Source organism: Pristiophorus japonicus, unplaced genomic scaffold (genome assembly GCF_044704955.1).
Source record: "Pristiophorus japonicus isolate sPriJap1 unplaced genomic scaffold, sPriJap1.hap1 HAP1_SCAFFOLD_793, whole genome shotgun sequence".
In the NCBI taxonomy this organism is placed as follows: Eukaryota; Metazoa; Chordata; class Chondrichthyes; family Pristiophoridae; genus Pristiophorus; species Pristiophorus japonicus.
Window position 1 is genome coordinate 103,798 of NW_027254711.1, and position 24,612 is coordinate 128,409.

Genomic DNA, 24,612 nt, shown 5'->3' on the forward strand with positions numbered 1-24,612 from the left:
TGCACTGTCAGAGGTGCTGCCTTTCCTTGCATTTATATGGTGCCTTTCACGACCACCAGACATCTCAAAGTGCTTTACGGCCAATGAAGTACTTTTGGAGTGTAGTCACTGTTGTAATGTAGGAAACACGGCAGCCAATTTGCGCACAGCAAGCTCCCACAAATAGCATTGTGATATTGATCCAGATAATCTGTTTTTTTGTTATAAGACCATCAGAAATAGGAGCAGGAGCCGGCCATTCGGCCCCTCGAGCCTGCTCCGCCATTTAATACGACCATGGGCTGATCCGATCATGGACTCAGCTCCACTTCCCCGCCCGCTCCCCATAACCCTTCACTCCCTTATCGCTCAAAAATCTGTGTATCTCTACCTTAAATATATTCAATGTCCCAGCCTCCACAGCTCTCTGGGGCAGAGAATTCCACAGATTTACAACCCTCTGAGAGAAGAAATTCCTCCTCATCTCAGTTTTAAATGGGCGGCCCCTTATTCTAAGACCATGCCCCCTAGTTCTAGTCTCCCCCATCAGTGGGAACATCCTCTCTGCATCCACCTTGTCGAGCCCCCTCATAATCTGATACGTTTCCATAAGATCACCTCTCATTCTTCTGAACTCCAATGAGTAGAGGTCCAACCTCCTCAACCTTTCCTCATAAGTCAACACCCTCATCCCCGGGATCAACCGAGTGAACCTATGTTCATTGAGGGATAAATATTGGCCAGGATACCGGGGATAACTCTCACGCTTTTGTTTGAAATAGTGCTATAGGAGTTTAACCTCCACTTGAGAGGGCAGATGGGGCCTCGGTTTAACGTCTCATCTGAAAGATGGCCCTCTGACAGTGCGGTATTCCCTCAGTACTGCCCCTCCGACAGTGCGGCACTCCCTCAGTACTGCACCTCCGACAGTGCGGGATCCCTCAGTACTGCCCCTCCGACAGTGCGGCACTCCCTCAGTACTGCCCCTCCCACAGTGCGGAGCTCCCTCAGTACTGCCCCTCCGACAGTGCGGAGCTCCCCCAGTACTGCCCCTCCGACAGTGCGGCACTCCCTCAGTACTGCCCCTCCGACAGTGCAGCACTCCCTCAGTACCGCCCCTCCGACAGTGCGGCACTCCCTCAGTACCGCCCCTCCGACAGTGCGGAGCTCCCCCAGTACCGCCCCTCCGACAGTGCGGAGCTCCCCCAGTACAGCCCCTCCGACAGTGCGGAGCTCCCCCAGTACTGCCCCTCCGACAATGCGGAGCTCCCCCAGTACTGCCCCTCCGACAGTGCGGAGCTCCCCCAGTACTGCCCCTCCGACAGTGCGGAGCTCCCCCAGTACTGCCCCTCCGACAGTGCGGCACTCCCTCAGTACTGAACTGGACTGTCAGCCTAGATTTATGTGCTCAAGCGGGACTTGAACCCACAACCTTTTGACTCCGAGGCCAGAGTGCTGCCCACTGAACCACAGCTGACACTTAAAAGAACCAAAGGTGATATAAGAGAAACATTTTTACGCAGCGAGTGTTTAGGATCTGGAATGTGCGCTGCCTGAGAGGGTGCTGGAGGCAGACTCAATCGCGGCTTTCAAAATTGAGTTGGATAAGTTCCTGAAGGATAAATATTTGCCGGGCTACGGGGAAAGGGCGGGAGAGTGGGACTGGCTGAGGTGCTCTTGCAGAGAGCGGTCACCGATTCGATGGGCCGAATGGCCTTCTGTGCTGTGACCGTTCTATGATTTGCTTACATTGAAATCCATTTTCCCCAGTTTTGCCCCTTCCCTTAATCTGTCGATATCCCTTTGTAACTTGATGCTTTCATCGACACTGTTTACAGTGTCACCTACCCGAGGCATCGGCAAATCCGAATATGTGGCTCCCTATCCCATCATGTCAGTCATTAATTGTTGGGGTAGAAGGAAGAGTTCTCATCTTCGGGGTGAACTCCCTGTTATAAGGAAGCGACAGCCGCCCGTATAGCGACCATGGATTCACTCAACCAAAACCTCGGTTCAACCGGTTTTTATTCAAGCACGCAGGGGAAGGTCGCACGGATGAACCTGCTCAGAACAGAGGTTTTACAATTAAAATGATACAGTTTTTCGAGGTGCGTGACCCTCCTACACGGCCACCGATTGGCCCACTGCTCAGACTGGCTCTGATTGGTCCTTCCCCCACCTGTCCAGCTCCCATCACACGTCACCCTCCCGGAATATGTCGTTCAGTGGTGTCCACTTTGCCTCAGTTCCTCATGACATGTTGATTAACTTTGTTTCCCGGGGTGCTGCCTCCTTATCCCTCTCCCAAGACTCCCTCTTGTCAAAACTACCAGTCAATACCATCCTGCTCCCATGCAGCTATAATCTATATTCCTAAATATTTTACTGTCCTTGTTCGACTAAATATGTACGCTTCCATGAGTCTATACTAAGGTTAATACAATGGATGGTTCATTAACCATCAAGCTTTGCTGCATAGCTTCCCCTTCTTAAAACCCATAGATAAGAACATCAGAAACAGGAGCAGGAGTGGGCCATTCGGCCCCTCGAGCCTGCTCCGCCATTTAATACGACCATGGGCTGATCTTCAACCTCAACTCCACTTTCCCGCCCGATCCCCATATCCCTCGATTCCCTTAATATCCAAAAATCTATCGATTCCAGCCTTGAATAGACTCAATGACTCAGCATCCACAGCCCTCTGGGGCAGAGAATTCCAAAGATTCACCCCACTCTGAGTGAAGAAATTCCTCCTCAGCTCAGTCCTCAATGGCCGAGCCCTTATCCTGAGACTGTGTGAGCCCAGGTTCTAGACTCCCCAGCCCGGGGGGGGAAACATCCTCCCTGTATCTACCCTGTCAAGCCCTGTGAGAATTGTGTGTGTTTCAATGAGATCCCCTCCCATTCTTCTAAACTGTGGAGAATATCGGCCCAGTCTACTCAACCTCTCCTCATAGGACAATCCCCCCATCCCAGGAATCAGTCTGGTGAACCTTCGCTGCACTCCCTCAATGGCAAGTATCTCCCTCAGTACTTGTCCCTCCGACCTTCTTTCTGGCTTTGAGGGCGATTAAGAGCCGGGTACAAGACGGCGGGGTTGTGGGGGGAGGGGGTGTGCGGAGTTGGGGGAGTGGGGGGGCGGGGTTTGTTGGACAGGACGCGGAGGGTTAAACGTTCTTGCCTTTGCTGGATGGATGCCACTGGGGGCGGGTGTACCGGAACAGCTTTGGCCAGAGGCGCGGCCGGTTCGAGAGTTACGGCCGCCAAGATGTTGTGTGTCGCTGTGGGGGGGGTGGGGGTTTTGGGAATCTGTGGACCTTGGCAGTGCCCCGCGCCCCACCGCACACCCACCCCCACTCCCCCAATTATCACGACGGCGCAGCGCAAGCGGATGGAGTCGGGCGAAGGATTGTTCCTCTCGGCGACGTTGAGATTCACGGAGCCTCCTCCTCCCGTCGCTTCCCGACATGTCAGCCGTGGCTCAGTGGGCAGCAACCCCCGCCTCTGGGTCACAAGGTCGTGGGTTCGAGTCCCACCACGGAGACTTGAGGGAGCGCCGTACTGCGCTGTCGGAGGGGCGGTACTGAGGGAGCGCCGCACTGTCGGAGGGGCGGTACTGAGGGAGCGCCGCACTGTCGGAGGGGCAGTACTGAGGGAGTGCCGCACTGTCGGAGGGGCAGTACTGAGGGAGTGCTGCACTGTCGGAGGGGCAGTACTGAGGGAGCCCCGCACTGTCGGAAGAGGCAGCACTGAAGGAGTGCCGCACTGTCGGAGGGGCAGTACTGAGGGAGTGCCGCACTGTCGGAGGGGCAATACTGAGGGAGTGCCGCACTGTCGGAGGGGCAGTACTGAGGGAGTGCCGTACTGCGCTGTCGGAGGGGCAGTACTGAGGGAGTGCCGCACTGTCGGAGGGGCAATACTGAGGGAGTGCCGCACTGTCGGAGGGGCGGTACTGAGGGAGCGCCGCACTGTCGGAGGGGCGGTACTGAGGGAGCGCCGTACTGCGCTGTCGGAGGGGCGGTACTGAGGGAGCGCCGTACTGCGCTGTCGGAGGGGCGGTACTGAGGGAGCGTCGTACTGCGCTGTCGGAGGGGCAGTACTGAGGGAGCGCCGTACTGCGCTGTCGGAGGGGCGGTACTGAGGGAGCGTCGTACTGCGCTGTCGGAGGGGCAGTACTGAGGGAGTGTCGGAGGGGCAGTACTGAGGGAGTGCCGTACTGTCGGAGGGGCAGTACTGAGGGAGCCCCGCACTGTCGGAGGGGCAGTACTGAGGGAGTGCCGTACTGTCGGAGGGGCAGTACTGAGGGAGTGCCGCACTGTCGGAGGGGCAGTACTGAGGGAGCCCCGCACTGTCGGAGGGGCAGTACTGAGAGAGTGCCGCACTGTCGGAGGGGCAGTACTGAAGGAGTGCCGCACTGTCGGAGGGGCAATACTGAGGGAGTGCCGCACTGTTGGAGGGGCAGTACTGAGGGAGTGCCGCACTGCGCTGTCGGAGGGGCAGTACTGAGGGAGCGCCGCACTGTCGGAGGGGCAGTACTAAGGGAGCCCCGCACTGTCGGAGGGGCAGTACTGAGTGAGCGCCGCACTGTTGGAGGGGCAGTACTGAGGGAGCCCCGCACTGTCGGAGGGGCGGTACTGAGGGAGCGCCGCACTGTCGGAGGGGCAGTACTGAGGGAGCGCCGCACTGTCAGAGGAGGCAGTACTGAGGGAGTGTCGCACTGTCGGAGGAGTCAGCACTGAAGGAGTGCTGACCGAGAACCTTGCTCAGCAGGGAGAGAGGAGGATGGGGGGGGGTGGGGGTTAGTGCGTGGGAGGAGTCCCGGGGCAGTCGGATGCTCCTTTGACCGTGTGCCAAGCAGGATGTTGTTCGGCCAATGCCAAGCGCGAGGGAGAAAGACAATGGCCGGCCTCAGGTCCCGCCCTGGTCCTTGATGCTAATCTGTCTCTCCCTCTGCCCAAGACGCCCGGCCAGATCGCGCACCAGAGCAGGCGGAGAACAGCCAGCGCGAGCCAGCGAGACGCAGAGAGACTCGACCGCGTGTGTGTGTGTGTGTCCATAAATATATCTACCGCCTCCGACCACGCCGCCATCCGAGCTCTCCCGCCGCAGCTTGGGACGCCGCGATGGCTTTGCGGTTGGCGACCCGGCTGGTGCTTCTGCTGCGCTTGGCCGTGGCCGGCGGCCAGGTCCCCATCCAGTGCGCGACGGCTGAGCACCTGCGGGCGGGCGAGTGCTGCCCCCTGTTCTGGGGCGACGGCTCACCGTGCGGCGAGGCCTCGCGGCGGGGCCGTTGCCGGGAGGCGTCGCCGGGCGGCGGAGGGTGGGGGGCGGAGGGGGGTTGGCGGGGCCGGCCTGCCGGCCGGGACTTCCGCCTGCGCTGGCCCGCCTACTTCTACCGGCGGCTGTGCGCCTGCGCGGGGAACTTTGCCGGGGCGGACTGCGGCGAGTGCCGGCCCGGCTGGCGGGGGGCGGGCTGCGGGCGGCCCTACACGGTGGTGCGCCGCGACCTGGCCCGCCTGTCGCCGGCGCAGCGCCGGCTGTTCGTGGAGCGGCTGGCGGCCGCCAAGCGCACGCCCAGCCAGCGCTACGCCATCTACGCCAGCCCCGGCCCGGCCCCCGGCGCCCCGCTGGCCTTCCGGCGGGCCAGCGTCTACCACGTGGCCACCTGGATGCACTACGTCCTGCCCAAGCCCGTGCCCGGCGGCGAGGGCGTGATCTTCGCCCACCGCTCCACCGCCTTCCCCACCTGGCACAAGATGTACCTGCTGCACCTGGAGGCCGAGATCCGCAACATGACCGGCGACGACACCTTCTTCATCCCCGTCTGGAGCTGGGCCGGCAAGGGCGGCTGTGACGTCTGCACCGACGAGCTCTTCGGGCGCAGTGGGCCCGGCGGCTGGCTCTCCCGGCGCTCCGTGTTCGGCTCATGGCGGGTAAGGGCTCTCCCGGCGCTCCGTGTTCGGCTCATGGCGGGTAAGGGCTCTCCCGGCGCTCCGTGTTCGGCTCATGGCGGGTAAGGGCTCCCCCGGCGCTCCGTGTTCGGCTGATGGCGGGTAAGGGCTCCCCCGGCGCTCCGTGTTCGGCTGATGGCGGGTAAGGGCTCTCCCGGCGCTCCGTGTTCGGCTCATGGCGGGTAAGGGCTCTCCCGGCGCTCCGTGTTCGGCTCATTGCGGGAAAGGGCTCTCCCGGCGCTCCGTGTTCGGCTCATTGCGGGTAAGGGCTCTCTCAGCGATACTCAGTATCTAACCCCCTGTACCTGCCCTGGGAGTGTTTGATGGGACAGTGTAGAGGGAGCTTTACTCTGTATCTAACCCCGTGCTGTATCTGCCCTGGGAGTGTTTGATGGGACAGTGTAGAGGGAGCTTTACTCTGTATCTAACCCCCTGTACCTGCCCTGGGAGTGTTTGATGGGACAGTGTAGAGGGAGCTTTACTCTGTATCTAACCCCGTGCTGTACCTGCCCTGGGAGTGTTTGATGGGATAGTGTAGAGGGAGCTTTATTCTGTATCTAACCCCCTGTACCTGCCCTGGGAGTGTTTGATGGGACAGTGTAGAGGGAGCTTTACTCTGTATCTAACCCGTGCTGTACCTGCCCTGGGAGTGTTAGATAGTAAAGTGTAGAGGGAGCTTTACTCTGTATCTAACCCCATGTTCTACCTGCCCTGGGAGTGTTTGATGGGATAGTGTAGAGGGAGCTTTACTCTGTATCTAACCCCCTGTACCTGCCCTGGGAGTGTTTGATGGGACAGTGTAGAGGGAGCTTTACTCTGTATCTAACCCCCTGTACCTGCCCTTGGAGTATTTGATGGGACAGTGTAGAGGGAGCTTTACTCTATATCTAACCCATGCTGTACCTGCCCTGGGAGTGTTTGATGGGACAGTGTAGAGGGAGCTTTACTCTGTATTTAACCCGTGCTGTACCTGCCCTGCGAGTGTTTGATGGGACAGTGTAGAGGGAGCTTTACTCTGTATCTAACCCCCTGTACCTGCCCTGGGAGTGTTTGATGGGACAGTGTAGAGGGAGCTTTACTCTGTATCTAACCCCCTGTACCTGCCCTGGGAGTGTTTGATGGGACAGTGTAGAGGGAGCTTTACTCTGTATCTAACCCCGTGCTGTACCTGCCCTGGGAGTGTTTGATGGGACAGTGTAGAGGGAGCTTTACTCTATATCTAACCCCGTGCTGTACCTGTCCTGGGAGAGTTTGATGGGACAGTGTAGAGGGAGCTTTACTCTGTATCTAACCCCCTGTACCTGCCCTGGGAGTGTTTGATGGGACAGTGTAGAGGGAGCTTTACTCTGTATCTAACCCCGTGCTGTACCTGCCCTGGGAGTGTTTGATGGGACAGTTTAGAGGGAGCTTTACTCTATATCTAACCCCGTGCTGTACCTGTCCTGGGAGAGTTTGATGGGACACTGTAGAGGGAGCTTTACTCTGTATCTAACCCCCTGTACCTGCCCTGGGAGTGTTTGATGGGACAGTGTAGAGGGAGCTTTACTCTGTATCTAACCCCCTGTACCTGCCCTGGGAGTGTTTGATGGGACAGTGTAGAGGGAGCTTTACTCTGTATCAAACCCTGTGCTGCACCTGCCCTGCGAGTGTTTGATGGGACAGTGTAGAGGGAGCTTTACTCTGTATCTAACCCCGTGCTGTACCTGCCCTGGGGGTGTTTGATGGGACAGTGTAGAGGGAGCTTTACTCTGTATCAAACCCTGTGCTGCACCTGCCCTGTGAGTGTTTGATGGGACAGTGCAGAGGGAGCTTTACTCTGTATCTAACCCCGTGCTGTACCTGCCCTGGGGGTGTTTGATGGGACAGTGTCGAGGGAGCTTTACTCTGTATCTAACCCCCTGCACCTGCCCTGTGAGTGTTTGATGGGACAGTGCAGAGGGAGCTTTACTCTGTATCTAACCCCGTGCTGTACCTGCCCTGGGGGTGTTTGATGGGACAGTGTCGAGGGAGCTTTACTCTGTATCTAACCCCCTGTACCTGCCCTGGGAGTGTTTGATGGGACAGTGTAGAGGGAGCTTTACTCTGTATCTAACCCCCTGTACCTGCCCTGGGAGTGTTTGATGGGACAGTGTAGAGGGAGCTTTACTCTGTATCTAACCCCCTGTACCTGCCCTGGGAGTGTTTGATGGGACAGTGTAGAGGGAGCTTTACTCTGTATCTAACCCCCTGTACCTGCCCTGGGAGTGTTTGATGGGACAGTGTAGAGGGAGCTTTACTCTGTATCTAACCCCCTGTACCTGCCCTGGGAGTGTTTGATGGGACAGTGTAGAGGGAGCTTTACTCTGTATCTAACCCCGTGCTGTACCTGCCCTGGGAGTGTTTGATGGGACAGTGTAGAGGGAGCTTTACTCTGTATCTAACCCCCTGTACCTGCCCTGGGAGTGTTTGACGGGACAGTGTAGAGGGAGCTTTACTCTGTATCTAACCCCCTGTACCTGCGCTGGGAGTGTTTGATGGGATAGTGTAGAGGGAGCTTTACTCTGTATCTAACCCCCTGTACTTGCCCTGGGAGTGTTTGATGGGACAGTGTAGAGGGAACTTTACTCTGTATCTAACCCCGTGTTGTACCTGCCCTTGGAGTGTTTGATGGGACAGTGTAGAGGGAGCTTTACTCTGTATCTAACCCTGTGCTGTACCTGCCCTGGGAGTGTTTTATTGGACAGTGTAGAGGGAGCTTTACTCTGTATCTAACCCCCTGTACCTGCCCCGGAAGTGTTTGATGGGACAGTGTAGAGGGAGCTTTACTCTGTATCTGACCCCCTGTACCTGCCCTGGGAATGTTTGATGGGACAGTGTAGAGGGAGCTTTACTCTGTATCTAACCCATGCTGGAATTGCCCTGGGAGTGTTTGATGGGACAGTGTCGAGGGAGCATTACTCTGTATCTAACCCCCTGTACCTGCCCTGGGAGTGTTTGATGGGACAGTGTAGAGGGAGCTTTACTCTATATCTAACCCATGCTGTACCTGCCCTGGGAGTGTTTGATGGGACAGTGTAGAGGGAGCTTTACTCTATATTTAACCCGTGCTGTACCTGCCCTGGGAGTGTTTGATGGGACAGTGTAACATAGAAACATAGAAAATAGGTGCAGGAGCAGGCCATTCAGCCCTTCTAGCCTGCACCACCATTCAACGAGTTCATGGCTGAACATGAAACTTCAGTACCCACTTCCTGCTTTCACGCCATACCCCTTGATCCCCCGAGTAGTAAGGACTTCATCTAACTCCCTTTTGAATATATTTAGTGAATTGGCCTCAACTACTTCCTGTGGTAGAGAATTCCACAGGTTCACCACTCTCTGGGTGAAGAAGTTTCTCCTTATCTCGGTCCTAAATGGCTTACCCCTTATCCTTAGACTGTGACCCCTGGTTCTGGACTTCCCCAACATTGGGAACATTCTTCCTGCATCCAACCTGTCCAAACCCGTCAGAATTTTAAACGTTTCTATGAGGTCCCCTCTCACTCTTCTGAACTCCCGTGAATACAAGCCCAGTTGATCCAGTCTTTCTCGATAGGTCAGTCCCACCATCCCGGGAATCAGTCTGGTGAATCTTCGCTCCACTCCCTCAATAGCAAGTATGTCCTTCCTCAAGTTAGGAGACCAAAACTGTACACAATACTCCAGGTGTGGCCTCACCAAGGCCCTGTACAACTGTAGCAACACCTCCCTGCCCCTGTACTCAAATCCCCTCGCTATGAAGGCCAACATGCCATTTGCTTTCTTAACCGCCTGCTGTACCTGCATGCCAACCTTCAATGACTGATGTACCATGACACCCAGGTCTCGTTGCACCTTCCCTTTTCCTAATCTGTCACCATTCAGATAATAGTCTGTCTCTCTGTTTTTACCACCAAAGTGGATAACCTCACATTTATCCACATTATACTTCATCTGCCACGTATTTGCCCACTCACCTAACCTATCCAAGTCACTCTGCAGCCTCATAGCATCCTCCTCGCAGCTCACACTGCCACCCAACTTCGTGTCATCCGCAAATTTGGAGATACTACATTTAATCCCCTCGTCTAAATCATTAATGTACAATGTAAACAGCTGGGGCCCCAGCACAGAACCCTGCGGTACCCCACTAGTCACTGGCTGCCATTCCGAAAAGTACCCATTTACTCCTACTCTTTGCTTCCTGTCTGACAACCAGTTCTCAATCCACGTCAGCACAGCTTTACTCTGTATCTAACCCCCTGTACCTGTCCTGGGAGTGTTTGATGGGACAGTGTAGAGGGAGCTTTACTCTGTATCTAACCCCCTGTATCTGCCCTGGGAGTGTTTGATGGGACAGTTTAGAGGGAGCTTTACTCTGTATCTAACCCCCTGTACCTGCCCTGGGAGTGTTTGATGGGACAGTTTAGAGGGAGCTTTACTCTGTATCTAACCCCCTGTACCTGCCCTGGGAGTGTTTGATGGAACAGTGTCGAGGGAGCTTTCCTCTGTTTCTAACCCTGTGCTATACCTGCCCTTGGATAGTTTGATATATTCTTACATCATCACTAAAGCACAAATATACAAGATGGCTCTTAGCAGGAACGTGTCAGGTGATGCTTTTATTGTAGTTACAGCAGCAGTTGCATCACCACAGTAGCCCAATAGGTGGCGCTCTATAGTACATTTCTCCCTCCTGATTGAAGAAGTAATTATAACAAAATAATTATCATAACATAACTTGTGTGGTTATACACAGCAACAGATGTTTTGTCATATTTGCAAATCAAACTTAACCTGTTGTTTCCTGTTTCAAAGAGGGAGCTTTGCTCGGTATCAGATCCCGTGCCCAGAGAGTGCCTGACCTGGGCTATCTTTCTCTCCCTCAGACCTACTGCACGAGCGATGGCGGGTCCCAGATGACCTTCGACCTGGTGTGCCCGCCGGGGCTGGGCCGTGGGATCCGGCGCTTCGAGCGACATGACCCGCGGTTCAGCGCATTGCCGACTCTGGCCGATGTCGACGCCTGTCTCCGTCTCCACACCTTCGACCGGGGCCCCTTCAACTCCGCTGCTAACTTCTCCTTCCGCAGCGCGCTGGAAGGTACGGGCATCTCAGTGCGGCGGCAGTGCAGGGCTCCCTCAGTACTGCCCCTCCGACAGTGCAGGGCTCCCTCAGTACTGCCCCTCCGACAGTGAGGGGCTCCCTCAGTACTACCCCTCCGACAGTGCAGGGATCCCTCAGTACTGCCCCTCCGACAGTGAGGGGCTCCCTCAGTACTACCCCTCCGACAGTGCGGCACTCCCTCAGTACTGCCCCTCCGACAGTGAGGGGCTCCCTCAGTACTGCCCCTCCGACAGTGAGGGGCTCCCTCAGTACTACCCCTCCGACAGTGCATGGCTACCTCAGTACTGCCCCTCCGACAGTGCGGCACTCCCTCAGTACTGCCCCTCCGACAGTGCGGCGCTCCCTCAGTACTGCCCCTCCAACAGTGTGGCATTCCATCAGTACTGCCACTCCGACAGTGCGACACTCCCTCAGTACTGCCCCTCCGACAGTGCGGCGCTCCCTCAGTACTGCCCCTCCGACAGTGCGACACTCCCTCAGTATTGCCCCTCCGACAGTGCGGTGCTCCCTCAGTACTGCCCCTCTGACAGTGCGGCGCTCCCTCAGTACTGCCCCTCCGACAGTGCGGCGCTCCCTCAGTACTGCCCCTCCGACAGTGCGGCGCTCCCTCAGTACTGCCCCTCCGACAGTGCGGGGCTCCCTTAGTACTGCCCCTCTGACAATGCAGCATTTCCTCAGATCTTGTCCTCAGTTCCACTTCCCCGCCCGCTCCCCATAACCCTTCACTCCCTTATCGCTCAAAAATCTGTCTATCTCCACCTTAAATATATTCAATGTCCCAGCCTCCACAGCTCTCTGGGGCAGAGAATTCCACAGATTTACAACCCTCTGAGAGAAGAAATTCCTCCTCATCTCAGTTTTAAATGGGCGGCCCCTTATTCTAAGACCATGCCCTCTAGTTCTAGTCTCCCCCATCAGTGGGAACATCCTCTCTGCATCCAGCCTGTCCAGCTCCTCTCAGAATCTTCAACGTTTCAGTCAGATCACCTCTCATTCATCTAAACTCCAATGAGTAGAGGCCCAACCTCCTCAACCTATCTCATAGACAATGCCTTCATCCCAGGAATCAACCGAGTGAACCTTCTCTGAACTGCCTCCAATGGAAGTATATCCCCCTTAAATACGGAGACCAAAACTGCAAGCAGTACTCCAGGTGTGGCCTCACCAATACCCTGTATAACTGGACTTCCCTGCTTTTATACTCCATCCCCTTTGCAATAAAGGCCAAGATACCATTGGCCTTCCTGATCACTTGCTGTACCTGCATACGAACCTTTTGTGTTTCATGCACAAGTAACCCCCAGGTCCCGCTGTACTGCGGCACTTTGTAATCTTTCTCCATTTAAATAATCATTTGCTTTTTTATTTTTCCTACCAAAGCGGATAACCTCACAGATTCCCACATTCTACTCCATCTGCCTCCTGACTCCCCAAAGCCTTTCCACCATCTAAAAGGCACAAGTCAGGAGTGTGATGGAATAGAAACATAGAAAATAGGTGCAGGAGCAGGCCATTCGGCCCTTCGAGCCTGCACCACCATTCAATAAGATCATGGCTGATCATTCACCTCTGTACCCCTTTCCTGCTTTCTCTCCATACCCCTTGATCCCTTTAGCCCTAAGGTCCATATCTCACTCTCTCTTGAATATATCCAATGAACTGGCCTCAACAACTTTCTGTGGTAGGGAATTCCACAGGTTAACAACTCTCTGAGTGAAGTAGTTTCTCCTCATCTCAGACCTAAATGGCCTACCCCTTATCCTAAGACTATGTCCCCTGGTTCTGGACTTCCCCAACATCGGGAACATTTCTTCCCGCATCTGACCTGTCCATTCCCGTCAGAATCTTATATGTTTCTATGAGATCCCCTCTCATCCTTCTAAACTCCAGTGAATAAAGGCCCAGTTGATCCAGTCTCTCCTCATATGACAGCCCAGCCATCCCTGGAATCAGTCTGGTGAACCTTCGCTGCACTCCCTCAATAGCAAGAAAGTACTTCCTCAGATTAGGAGGCCAAAACTGAAAACAATATTCCAGGTGTGGCCTCACCAAGGCCCTGTACAACTGCAGTAAGACCTCCCTGCCCCTATACTCAAATCCTCTCGCTATGAAGGTCAACATACCATTTGCCTTCTTCACCGCCTGCTGTACCTGCATGCCAACTTTCAATGACTTATGAACCATGACACCCAGGTCTCGTTGCACCTCCCCTTTTCCTAGTCTGCCACCATTCAGATAATATTCTGTCTTCGTGTTTTTGCCACCAAAGTGGATAACCTCACATTTATCCACATTATACTGCATCTGCCATGTATTTGCCCACTCACCTAACCTGTCCAAGTCACCCTGCAGCCTCTTAGCGTCCTCCTCACAGCTCACACCGCCACCCAGCTTAGTGTCATCTGCAAACTTGGAGATACTACACTCAATTCCTTTGCACTCAATTGTTAATATATATTGTAAAAATATTCTCCACTTGCCTGGTTGAGTTGCAGCTCCAACAACACTGGAGGAATTGAAGGAATAATAATATAATCCATGCAAGTTGTAAACTCTGGGGAATGTATGCGTCCATTTTTCTCCACCTGTTGACCCCGGGAATTGGGACCAAGTTGGCGGGGATGGGAGAGGCGGAGGGGGTGGTTGGGTACGGTGAATCTGCGCCTCGCGTTCGTTCAGCCGTGCCCGAATGTGGTTTGGCGCTGATTTATTTCCCCCCCCCCCCCGAATCTCCTAAACGCTCTCTCTCTCTCTCTCGCAGGATTCATTGACCCTCAGCGTCCGGACACGTTCGTCACCAGCATGCACAACCTCGTGCACGTTTACTGCGGAGGGACCTTGAACAACATCTTCGAGGCGACCAACGATCCCCTCTTCCCCTCCTTGCATGCCTTTGTTGACCTGTAAGTCGCGGCCAGAGTTTGCTGACGGACTTGGCAGCTCCAGTGGGAAAACCTCGGGTGTTCAGATCATTTAAAAATTTGTTCCTTGAGGATCTGGGCATCTGCTGGCCAGGCCCAGCATTTCTTGCCCATCCCTCGTCGCCCCTTGAGAAGGTGGTGGTGAGCCTCCTTCTTGAACCGCTGCAGTCCCGTGTGGTGAAGGTTGCTGTCAGGGAGGGAGTTCCAGGATTGTGACCCAGCGACGATGAAGGAACGGCCGATATATTTCCAAGTCGGGATGGTGTGTGACTGGGAGGGGAATATGGAGGGGGTGGTGTTCCATAGAAACATAGAAAATAGTTTCCCATGCTCCTGCTGCCCTTGTCCTTCTAGGTGGTAGAGGTCGCAGGTTTGGGAGGTGCTGCTGAAGAAGCCTTGGCGAGTTGCTGCAGTGCATCTTGTAGATGGTACATACTGCAGCCACGGTGCGCCGGTGGTGGAGGGAGTGAGTGTTGAAGGAGGTGGGTAACGTGGCCCATCGAGCGGGGCTGCTTTGTCCTGGATGGTGTCGAGCTTCTCGAGTGTTTGTTGGAGCTGCAACTCATCCAGGCAAGTGGGGAGTGTTCCCTCACACTCCTGACTTGTGTCTTGTCGATGGTGGAGAGGCTTTGGGGGAGTCAGGAGGTGAGACACTGGTCACAGAATACCCAGCCTCTGACCCGCTCTTGTACACACAGTATTTATGGGGCTGGTCGAAGTATTCACCGAGGCATATGAAAGCATGTATCTTACGCTTAACATCAGTAACTTAAAGGTCCTCCAACAGCCTGTCCTCACCACACAGCACTGTCCCCCAGTCATCAAGATCCACGGCCCGGCCCCGGACAACGTGGACATTTCCCATACCTCGGGGGACTCCTATCAACAAGGGCAGACATTGACGACGAGATCCAACACCGCCTCCAGTGCGCCAGTGCAGCCTTTGGCCGCCTGAGGAAAAGAGTGTTTGAAGAGCAGGCCCCTCAAATCCACCACCCAGCTCATGGTCTACAGGGCTGTAGTGATACCCGCCCTCCTGTATGGCTCAGAGACATGGACCATGTACAGTAGGTATCTCACCCCCAGCTCATGGTCTACAGGGCTGTAGTGATACCCGCCCTCCTGTGTGGCTCAGAGACATGGACCATGTACAGTAGGTATCTCACCCCCAGCTCATGGTCTACAGGGCTGTAGTGATACCCGCCCTCCTGTGTGGCTCAGAGACATCGACCATGTACAGTAGACACCTCAAGTCGCTGGAGAAATACCACCAACGGTGTCTCCGCAAGATCCTGCAAATCCCCCGGGAGGACAGACGCACCAACGTTAGCGTCCTCGACCAGGCCCAACATCCCCAGCATCGAAGCACTGACCACACACTCGACCAGCTCCGCTGGGCAGGGCCACATAGTTTACATGCCAGACACGAGACTCCCAAAGCAAGCGCTCTACTCGGAACTCCTTCACGGGCAAACGGGCCAAAGGCGGGCAGAGGAAACGTTACAAGGGACCACCCTCAAAGCCCTCTCTGATATAAAGTGCAACATCCCCACCGACACCTGGGAGTCCCTGGCCTAAAGACCATCAGGGAGGGCGTTGCGTTCTTCAAATCTCAACGCCACGAGCGTGAAGAGGACAGGCGCAGGCAGCGGAAGGAGCGTGCGGAAAACCTGTCCCACCCTCCCCTTCCCCCGACGCATGTCTGTCCCACCTGTGACAGGGACTGTGGCTCTCGTATTGGACTGAACAGTCACCAGAGAACTCACTTTAGAAGTTCCGAGGGACTGCCTATGATGATAATGATGGTGGGGCTGGTCCAGTTAAGTTTCTGGTCAATGGTGACCCCCAGGATATTGCTGGTGGGGGTTCCAACGATGGTAATGCCGTTGAATGCCAAAGGAGATGGTTAGACTCTCGCTTGTTGGAGATGGTCATTGCCCTGGCACTTGTGCGGCGCGAATGTAACTTGCCACTTACCAGCCCAAGCCTGAATGTTGTCCAGGTCTTGCTGTATGCGGGTATGGACTGCTTTGCTAATGCAGTTCGGGAGTGTTTAAACTAATATGGCAGGGGGATGGGAACCTCTGCAGCGAGACAGGGCGAAGTAATATGGAGTCAGAAATAGATGGTAGAAAGGTAAAAAGCAATAGTGCAAAGCCGAGTAAACAAAGGCAAGAAACAAAAAGGGCCACACTACATCATAATTCTAAAAGGACAAAGGGTGTTAAAAAAACAAGCCTGAAGGCTTTGTGTCTTAATGCAAGGAGTATCCGTAATAAGGTGGATGAATTAACTGTGCAAATAGATGTTAACGGATATGATGTGACTGTGATTACAGAGACGTGGCTCCAGGATGATCAGGGCTGAGAACTCAACATCCAAGGGGTATTCAACATTCAGGAAGGATAGAATAAAAGGAAAAGGAGGTGGGGTAGCATTGCTGGTTAAAGAGGAGATTAATGCAATAGTTAGGAAGGACATTAGCTTGGATGATGTGGAATCTATATGGGTAGAGCTGCAGAACACCAAAGGGCAAAAAACGTTAGTGGGAGTTGTGTACAGACCTCCAAACAGTAGTAGTGATGTTGGGGAGGGCATCAAACAGGAAATTAGGGGTGCATGCAATAAAGGTGCAGCAGTTATCATGGGTTACTTTAATATGCATATAGATTGGGCTTACCAAACTGGAAGCAATACGGTGGAGGAGGATTTCCTGGAGTGCATAAGGGATAATTTTCGAGACCAATATGTCAAGGAACCAACTAGGAGGGAGGCCATCTTAGACTGGATTAATTAGCAATCTCGTTGTGCGAGGCCCCTTGGGGAAGAGTGACCATAATATGGTGGAATTCTGCATTAGGATGGAGAATGAAACAGTTAATTCAGAGACCATGGTCCAGAACTTAAAGAAGGGTAACTTTGAAGGTATGAGGCGTGAATTGGCTAGGATAGATTGGTGAATGATACTTAAGGGGTTGACTGTGGATGGGAAATGGCAGACATTTAGAGACCGCATGGATGAACTACAACAATTGTACATCCCTGTCTGGCGTAAAAATAAAAAAGGGAAGGTGGCTCAACCGTGGCTATCAAGGGAAATCAGGGATAGTATTAAAGCCAAGGAAGTGGCATACAAATTGGCCAGAAATAGCAGAGAACCCGGGGACTGGGAGAAATTTAGAACTCAGCAGAGGAGGACAAAGGGTTTGATTAGGGCAGGGAAAATAGAGTACGAGAGGAAGCTTGCAGGGAACATTAAGACGGACTGCAAAAGCTTCTATAGATATGTAAAGAGAAAAAGGTTAGTAAAGACAAACGTAGGTCCCCTGCAGTCAGAATCAGGGGAAGTCATAATGGGGAACAAAGAAATGGCAGACCAATTGAACAAGTACTTTGGTTCGGTATTCACTAAGGAGGACACAAACAACCTTCCGGACATAAAAAGGGTCAGAGGGTCTAGTAAGAAGGAGGAACTGAGGGAAATCCTTATTAGTCGGGAAATTGTGTTGGGGAAATTGATGGGATTGATAAATCCCCAGGGCCTGATGGTCTGCATCCCAGAGTACTTAAGGAGGTGGCCTTGGAAATAGCGGATGCATTGACAGTCATTTTCCAACATTCCATCGACTTTGGATCAGTTCCTATGGAGTGGTGGGTAGCCAATGTAACCCCACTTTTTAAAAAAGGAGGGAGAGAGAAAACAGGGAATTATAGACCGGTCAGCCTGACATCGGTAGTGGGTAAAATGATGGAATCAATTATTAAGGATGTCATAGCAGCGCATTTGGAAAGAGGTGACACGATAGGTCCAAGTCAGCATGGATTTGTGAAAGGGAAATCATGCTTGACAAATCTTCTGGAATTTTTTGAGGATGTTTCCAGTAGAGTGGACAAGGGAGAACCAGTTGATGTGGTATATTTGGACTTTCAGAAGGCTTTCGACAAGGTACCCATTTACTCCTACTCTTTGCTTCCTGTCTGACAACCAGTTCTCAATCCATGTCAGCACACTACCCCCAATCCCATGTGCTTTAACTTTGCACATTAATCTCTTGTGCGGGATCTTCATCTTACCCACTACCGATGTCAGGCTGACCGGTCTATAATTCCCTGTTTTCTCTCTCCCTCTTTTTTTTAAAAAGTGGGGTTACATTGGCTACCCTCCACTCCATAGGAACTGATCCAGAGTCTATGGAATGTTGGAAAATGACTGTCAATGCATCTGCTATTTCCAAGGCCACCTCCTTAAGTACTCTGGGATGCAGACCATCAGGCCCTGGGGATTTATCGGCCTTCAATCCCATCAATTTCCCCAACACAATTTCCTGACTAATAAGGATTTCCCTCAGTTCCTCCTCCTTGCTAGACCCTCTGACCCCTTTTATATCCGGAAGGTTGTTAGTGTCCTCCTTAGTGAATACCGAACCAAAGTACTTGTTCAATTGGTCCACCATTTCTTTGTTCCCCGTTATGACTTCCCCTGATTCTGACTGCAGGGGACCTACGTTTGTCTTTACTAACCTTTTTCTCTTTACATATCTATAGAAACTTTTGCAATCCGTCTTAATGTTCCCTGCAAGCTTCTTCTCGTACTCCATTCTCCCTGCCCTAATCAAACCCTTTGTCCTCCTCTGCTGAGTTCTAAATTTCTCCCAGTCTCCGGGTTTACTGCTATTTCTGGCCAATTTGTATTCCATTTTCTTGGCTTTAATACTATCCCTGATTTCCCTTGATAGCCATGGTTGATCCACCTTCCCTTTTTTATTTTTACGCCAGACAGGAATGTACAATTGTTGTAGTTCATCCATGCGGTCTCTAAATGTCTGCCATTGCCCATCCACTGTCAACCCCTTAAGTATCATTCGCCAATCTATCCTAGCCAATTCACGCCTCATACCTTCAAAGTTACCCTTCTTTAAGTTCTGGACCATGGTCTCTGAATTAACTGTTTTATTCTCCATCCTAATGCAGAATTCCACCATATTATGGTCACTCTTCCCCAAGGGGCTTCGCACAACAGTATTGCTAATTAATCCTCTCTCATTACACAACACCCAATCTAAGATGGCCTCCCCCCTAGTTGGTTCCTCGACATATTAGTCTAGAAAAACATCCCTTATGCACTCCAGGAAATCCTCCTCCACCGTATTGCTTCCAGTTTGGTTAGCCCAATCTATGTGCATATTAAAGTCACCCATTATAACTGCTGCACCCTTATTGCATGCACCCCTAATTTCCTGTTTGATGCTCTCCCCAACATTACTACTGCTGTTTGGAGGTCTGTACACAACTCCCACTAACGTTTTTTGCCCTTTGGTGTTCTGCAGTTCTACCCATATAGATTCCACATCATCCAAGCTAATGTCCATTCTAACTATTGCATTAATCTCTTCTTTCACCAGCAATGCTACCCCACCTCCTTTTCCTTTTATTCTATCCTTCCTGAATGTTGAATACCCTTGGATGTTGAGTTCTCAGCCCTGATCATCCTGGAGCCACATCTCTGTAATCCCAATCACATCATATTTGTTAACATCTATTTGCACAGTTAATTCATCCACCTTATTACGGATACTCCTTGCATTAAGACACAAAGCCTTCAGGCTTGTTTTTTTAACACCCTTTGTCCTTTTAGAATTTTGCTGTACAGTGGCCCTTTTTGTTCTTTGCCTTGGGTTTCTCTGCCCTCCACTTTTTCTCATCTCCTTTCTGTCTTTTGCTTTTGCCTCATTTTTGTCTCCCTCTGTCTCCCTGCATTGGTTCCCATCCCCCTGCCATATTAGTTTAACTCCTCCCCAACAGCACTAGCAAACACTCCCCGTAGGACATTGGTTCCGGTCCTGCCCAGGTGCAGACCGTCCGGTTTGTACTGGTCCCACCTCCCCCAGAACCAGTTCCAATGCCCCAGGAATTTGAATCCCTCCCTGCTGCACCACTGCTCAAGCCATGTATTCATCTGCGCTATCCTGCGATTCCTACTCTGACTATCACGTGGCACTGGTAGCAATCCCGAGATTACTACATTTGAGGACCTACTTTTTAATTTAGCTCCTAGCTCCTTAAATTCGTTTCATAGGACCTCATCCTTTTTTTAACCTATGTCGTTGGTACCAATGTGCACCACGACAACTGGCTGTTCTCCCTCCTTTTTTAGAATATCCTGCACCCGCTCCGAGACATCCTTGACCCTTGCACCAGGGAGGCAACATACCATCCTGGAGTCTCGGTTGCGGCCGCAGAAATGCCTATCTATTCCCCTCACCATTGAATCCCCTATCTCTATCGCTCTCCCACTCTTTTTCCTCCCCTCCTGTTCAACAGAGCCAGCCACGGTGCCATGAATTTGGCTGCTGCTGCCCTCCCCTGATGAGTCATCCCCCTCAACAGTACTCAATGCAGTGTATCTGTTTTGCAGGGGGATGACCACAGGGGACCCCTGCACCACCCCCCTTGCACTGCTCTTCCTGCTGCTCTTCCATTCCCTATCTGGCTGTGGACCCTTCACCTGCGGTAAGACCAACTCGCTACACGTGATACTCACGTCATTCTCAGCATCGTGGATGCTCCAGAGTGAATCCACCCTCAGCTCCAATTCTGCAACGCGGTCTGTCAGGAGCTGGAGGCAGATACACTTCCCGCACACGTAGTCGTCAGGAACACTTGAGTCGTCCCTGAGTTCCCACATGGTACAGGAGGAGCATAACACGCGACCGAGCTCGCCTGCCATGACTTAACCCTTAGATAGGCAAAACAATGCTAAAGTTTACTCAATGATATCGAAGAGAAGAAAGAAAAAATACTCACCAATCACCAGCCAATCACTCACCCCCTTGGCTGTGACGTCACCTTTCTGCTTCTTTCTACTTCTTTTTTGCCTTCTCCCTGTAGCTGCACAAGTCACGGCTCTCGCTGCCGCTGGGCCTTTTATAGGCCTCCGACCCCGGACTCGCGCCTCACCAACTGCCTGTTTCTATGTTTCTGACGAACTTGATTGAATTTTTCGAGGAGGTAACCAGGAGGGTTGACGAGGGCAGTGCGTACGATGTAGTGTATATGGATTTTAGCAAAGCTTTTGATGAGGTTCCACATGGCAGACTGGTCACAAAAGTAAAAGCCCACGGGATCCAGGGCAAAGTGGCAAGTTGGATCCAAAATTGGCTCGGAGGCAAGAAGCAAAGGGTAACGGTTGATGGGTGTTTTTGTGACGGGAAGGATGTTTCCAGTGGGGTTCCGCAGGGCTCAGGACTGGGTCCCTTGCTACCCCGGGGAGAGTCAGTGCCCCGTGGGGGCACCCATACCCCGGGGAGAGTCGGTGCCCTGTGGGAGGGACCCGTACCCCGGGAAGAGTGATAAGAACATAAGAAATAGGAGCAGGAGTAGGCCATATGGCCCCTTGAGCCTGCTCCGTCTTTTAATACGAGCATGGCTGATCCGATCATCGACTCAGGTCCACTTCCCCGCCCGCTCCCCATAACCCTTCACTCCCTTATCGCTCAAAAATCTGTCTATCTCCACCTTAAATATATTCAATGTCCCGGCCTCCACAGCTCTCTGGGGCAGAGAATTCCACAGATTTATAACCCTCAGAGAGAAGAAATTCCTCATCTCAGTTTTAAATGGGCGGCCCCTTATTCTAAGACCATGCCCCCTAGTTCTAGTCTCCCCCATCAGTGGAAACATCCTCTCTGCATCCACCTTGTCAAGCCCCCTCTTAATCTTATACATTTCGATAAGATCATCTCTCATTCTTCTGAATTCCAATGAGTAGAGGCCCAACCTCCTCAACCTTTCCTCATAAATCAACCCCCACATCTCCGAAATCAACCGAGTGAACCTTCTCTGAACTGCCTCCAAAGCAAGTATATCCTTTCGTAAATATGGAAACCAAAACTGCACGCAGTATTCCAGATGTGGCCTCACCATCATCATCATCATAGTCAGTCCCTCGGAATCGAGTAAGACTTGCTTCCACTCTTAACATGAGTCCTTAGGTGGCTGAACAGCCCAATATGAGAACCACAGTCCCTGTCACAGGTGGGACAGACAGACGTTGAGGGAAGGGGAGGGTGGGACTGGTTTGCCGCACGCTCCTTCCGCTGCCTGCGCTTGGTTTCTGCATGCTCTCGGCGATGAGACTCGAGGTGCTCAGCGCCCCCTCCCGGATGCACTTCCTCCACTTAGGGCGGACTGGTCTTTGGCTCAGGGACTCCCAGGTGTCAGTGGGGATGTTGCACTTTATATCAGGGAGGGCTTTGAGGGTGGTCCCTTGTAACGTTTCCTCTGCCCACCTTTGGCCCGTTTGCCCGTGAAGGAGTTCCCGAGTAGAGCGCTCGCTTTGGGGAGTCTCGTGTCTGGGGGGGGTACATGCGGACAATGTGGCCCTGCCCAGCGGAGCTGGTCGAGTGTGGGTCAGTGCTTCGATGGCTGGGGATGTCGGGCCTGGTCGAGGACGCTAACGTTGGTGCGTCTGTCCTCCCGGGGGATTTGCAGGATCTTGCGGAGACAGCGTTGGTGGTATTTCTCCAGCGACTTGAGGTGTCTACTGTACATGGTCCGTGTCTCTGAGACACACAGGAGGGCGGGTATCACTACAGCCCTGTAGACCATGAGCTGGGGGTGAGATACCTACTGTACATGGTCCATGTCTCTGAGCCACACAGGAGGGCGGGTATCACTACAGCCCTGTAGACCATGAGCTGGGGGTGAGATACCTACTGTACATGGTCCGTGTCTCTGAGCCATACAGGAGGGCGGGTATCACTACAGCCCTGTAGACCATGAGCTTGGTGGTGGATTTGAGGGACTGGTCTTCAAACACTCTTTTCCTCAGGCTGCACTGGCGCACTGGAGGCGGTGTTGGATCTCGTCGCCAATGTCGGCCCTTGTTGATAGGAGGCTCCCGAGGTATGGGGAATGGTCCACGTTGTCCAGGGCCACGTTGTGGATCTTGTGGCCTCATCAATACCCTGTATACCCAGTTGTAGCGATCAGATGTAGTGTGTAGAGCTGGGATGTTGCTGACAGAATTACGAGAATTCATCCGATTTCCGGTCTGGAAGCAGCCGACTGCTGCTCCTAATTCTGATTTTTTTTCCCCCCTCCTTTTCGTCCTCTTGTTTCCTGTGCAGCATCTTCGAGAGGTGGTTGAGGCGACATCCGGGTACGCGATATCCCTCGGGCCCTCCCCAAGGCCATCGGGGCCACGACTGGATGGTCCCCTTCTTGCCGCTGGTGCAGAACCAGGACCTGATGAGAGGCGCGAGATTCTTCGGCTACGACTACGAGATCGACTGAGGAGCCAGAGAGGCGGGGCCCCGCGTGCCCCCCCCCCCTTCTCCGTCCGCCTCGCTACCCCAGAGCCACGGGCCGAGCTGAAACAGGACCCGATCGGGAACCCAGTCGCCAATCGCCCACCCAAACCCCCTGCCCCCAATCAACTCGACTGGAAAATTCTCTCCCTCCGCCCTCTGCCTCCCTCATCCGCTGTTGGAACTCCGCACGCGCCCACTAACCCCCCCCCCCCCTCCCCTCCCGAGTGGGGAGGGGATGGGGACACGGGTTCTAACATCAGAAACAGGAGTCGGCCATTCGGCCCCTCGAGCCTGCTCCACCATTTAATACCACCATGGGCTGATCCGATCATGGACTCAGCTCCACTTCCCCGCCCGCTCCCCATAACCCTTCACTCCCTTATCGCCCAAAAATCTGTCTATCTCCACCTTCAATATATTCAATGTCCCAGCCTCCACAGCTCTCTGGGGCAGAGAATTCCACAGATTTACAACCCTCTGAGAGAAGAAATTCCTCCTCATCTCAGTTTTAAATGGGCGGCCCCTTATTCTAAGACCATGCCCCCTAGTTCTAGTCTCCCCCATCAGTGGGAACATCCTCTCTGCATCCACCTTGTCGAGCCCCCCTCATAATCTGATACGTTTCCATAAGATCACCTCTCATTCTTCTGAATTCCAATGAGTAGAGGCCCAACCTCCTCAACCTTTCCTCATAAGTCAACCCCCTCATCCCCGGAATCAACCGAGTGAACCTTCTCTGAACTGCCTCCAAAGCGAGTATATCCTTTCGGAAATACAGAGACCAAAACTGCACGCAGTACTCCAGGTGTGGCCTCACCAATACCCTGTATAACTGGTGCAAGACTTCCCTGCTTTTATACTCCATCCCCTTTGCAATAAAGGCCAAGATACCATTGGCCTTCCTGATCACTTGCTGTACCTGCATACTAACCTTTTGTGTTCTAAGGGGGAGACGAACAGGAATCCCCAGCGTGCCCCGACATTTCATCATCAGGACGTGGTCGGTCCGGCAATCCCCTGCTCCCCCCACCCCCACTCTTCCCGAAACACTCACAACTCCCGCGGACAGACCTCATTGTGACCATCGGCTGTTCATGCCGCCGGGACTCAAAACAGCACCAGACAGAGGGGGTCAAAGAGGCCCCAATCACGCCCACCTCTCCCTGAGCGACAATGGATGAGCCGTTCTCCAATGTCTCAGGGGCTATGATGGTACGATGTGACGTGTGTTCTGGATTGGAGACACCTTTAGCTCACCTGGAAGCAATAGAACAGTGTAGAGGGAGCTTTACTCTGTACCTAACCCCCTGTACCTGCCCTGGGAGT

At 53.3% G+C, this 24,612-nt stretch overlaps 1 protein-coding gene across 1 annotated transcript; it reads left to right on the forward strand.

The window, feature by feature from the left end:
- Window positions 1-5,102: 5,102 nt before the first annotated feature.
- Window positions 5,103-23,269, forward strand: LOC139257023 (tyrosinase-like). Its single transcript, XM_070874368.1, has 4 exons — window positions 5,103-5,912; window positions 10,817-11,030; window positions 13,816-13,957; window positions 23,104-23,269. Exons 1-4 carry the CDS (start codon window positions 5,103-5,105, stop codon window positions 23,267-23,269), a joined length of 1,332 nt encoding a protein of 443 aa, XP_070730469.1.
- The last annotated feature ends 1,343 nt before the right edge of the window (window positions 23,270-24,612 follow it).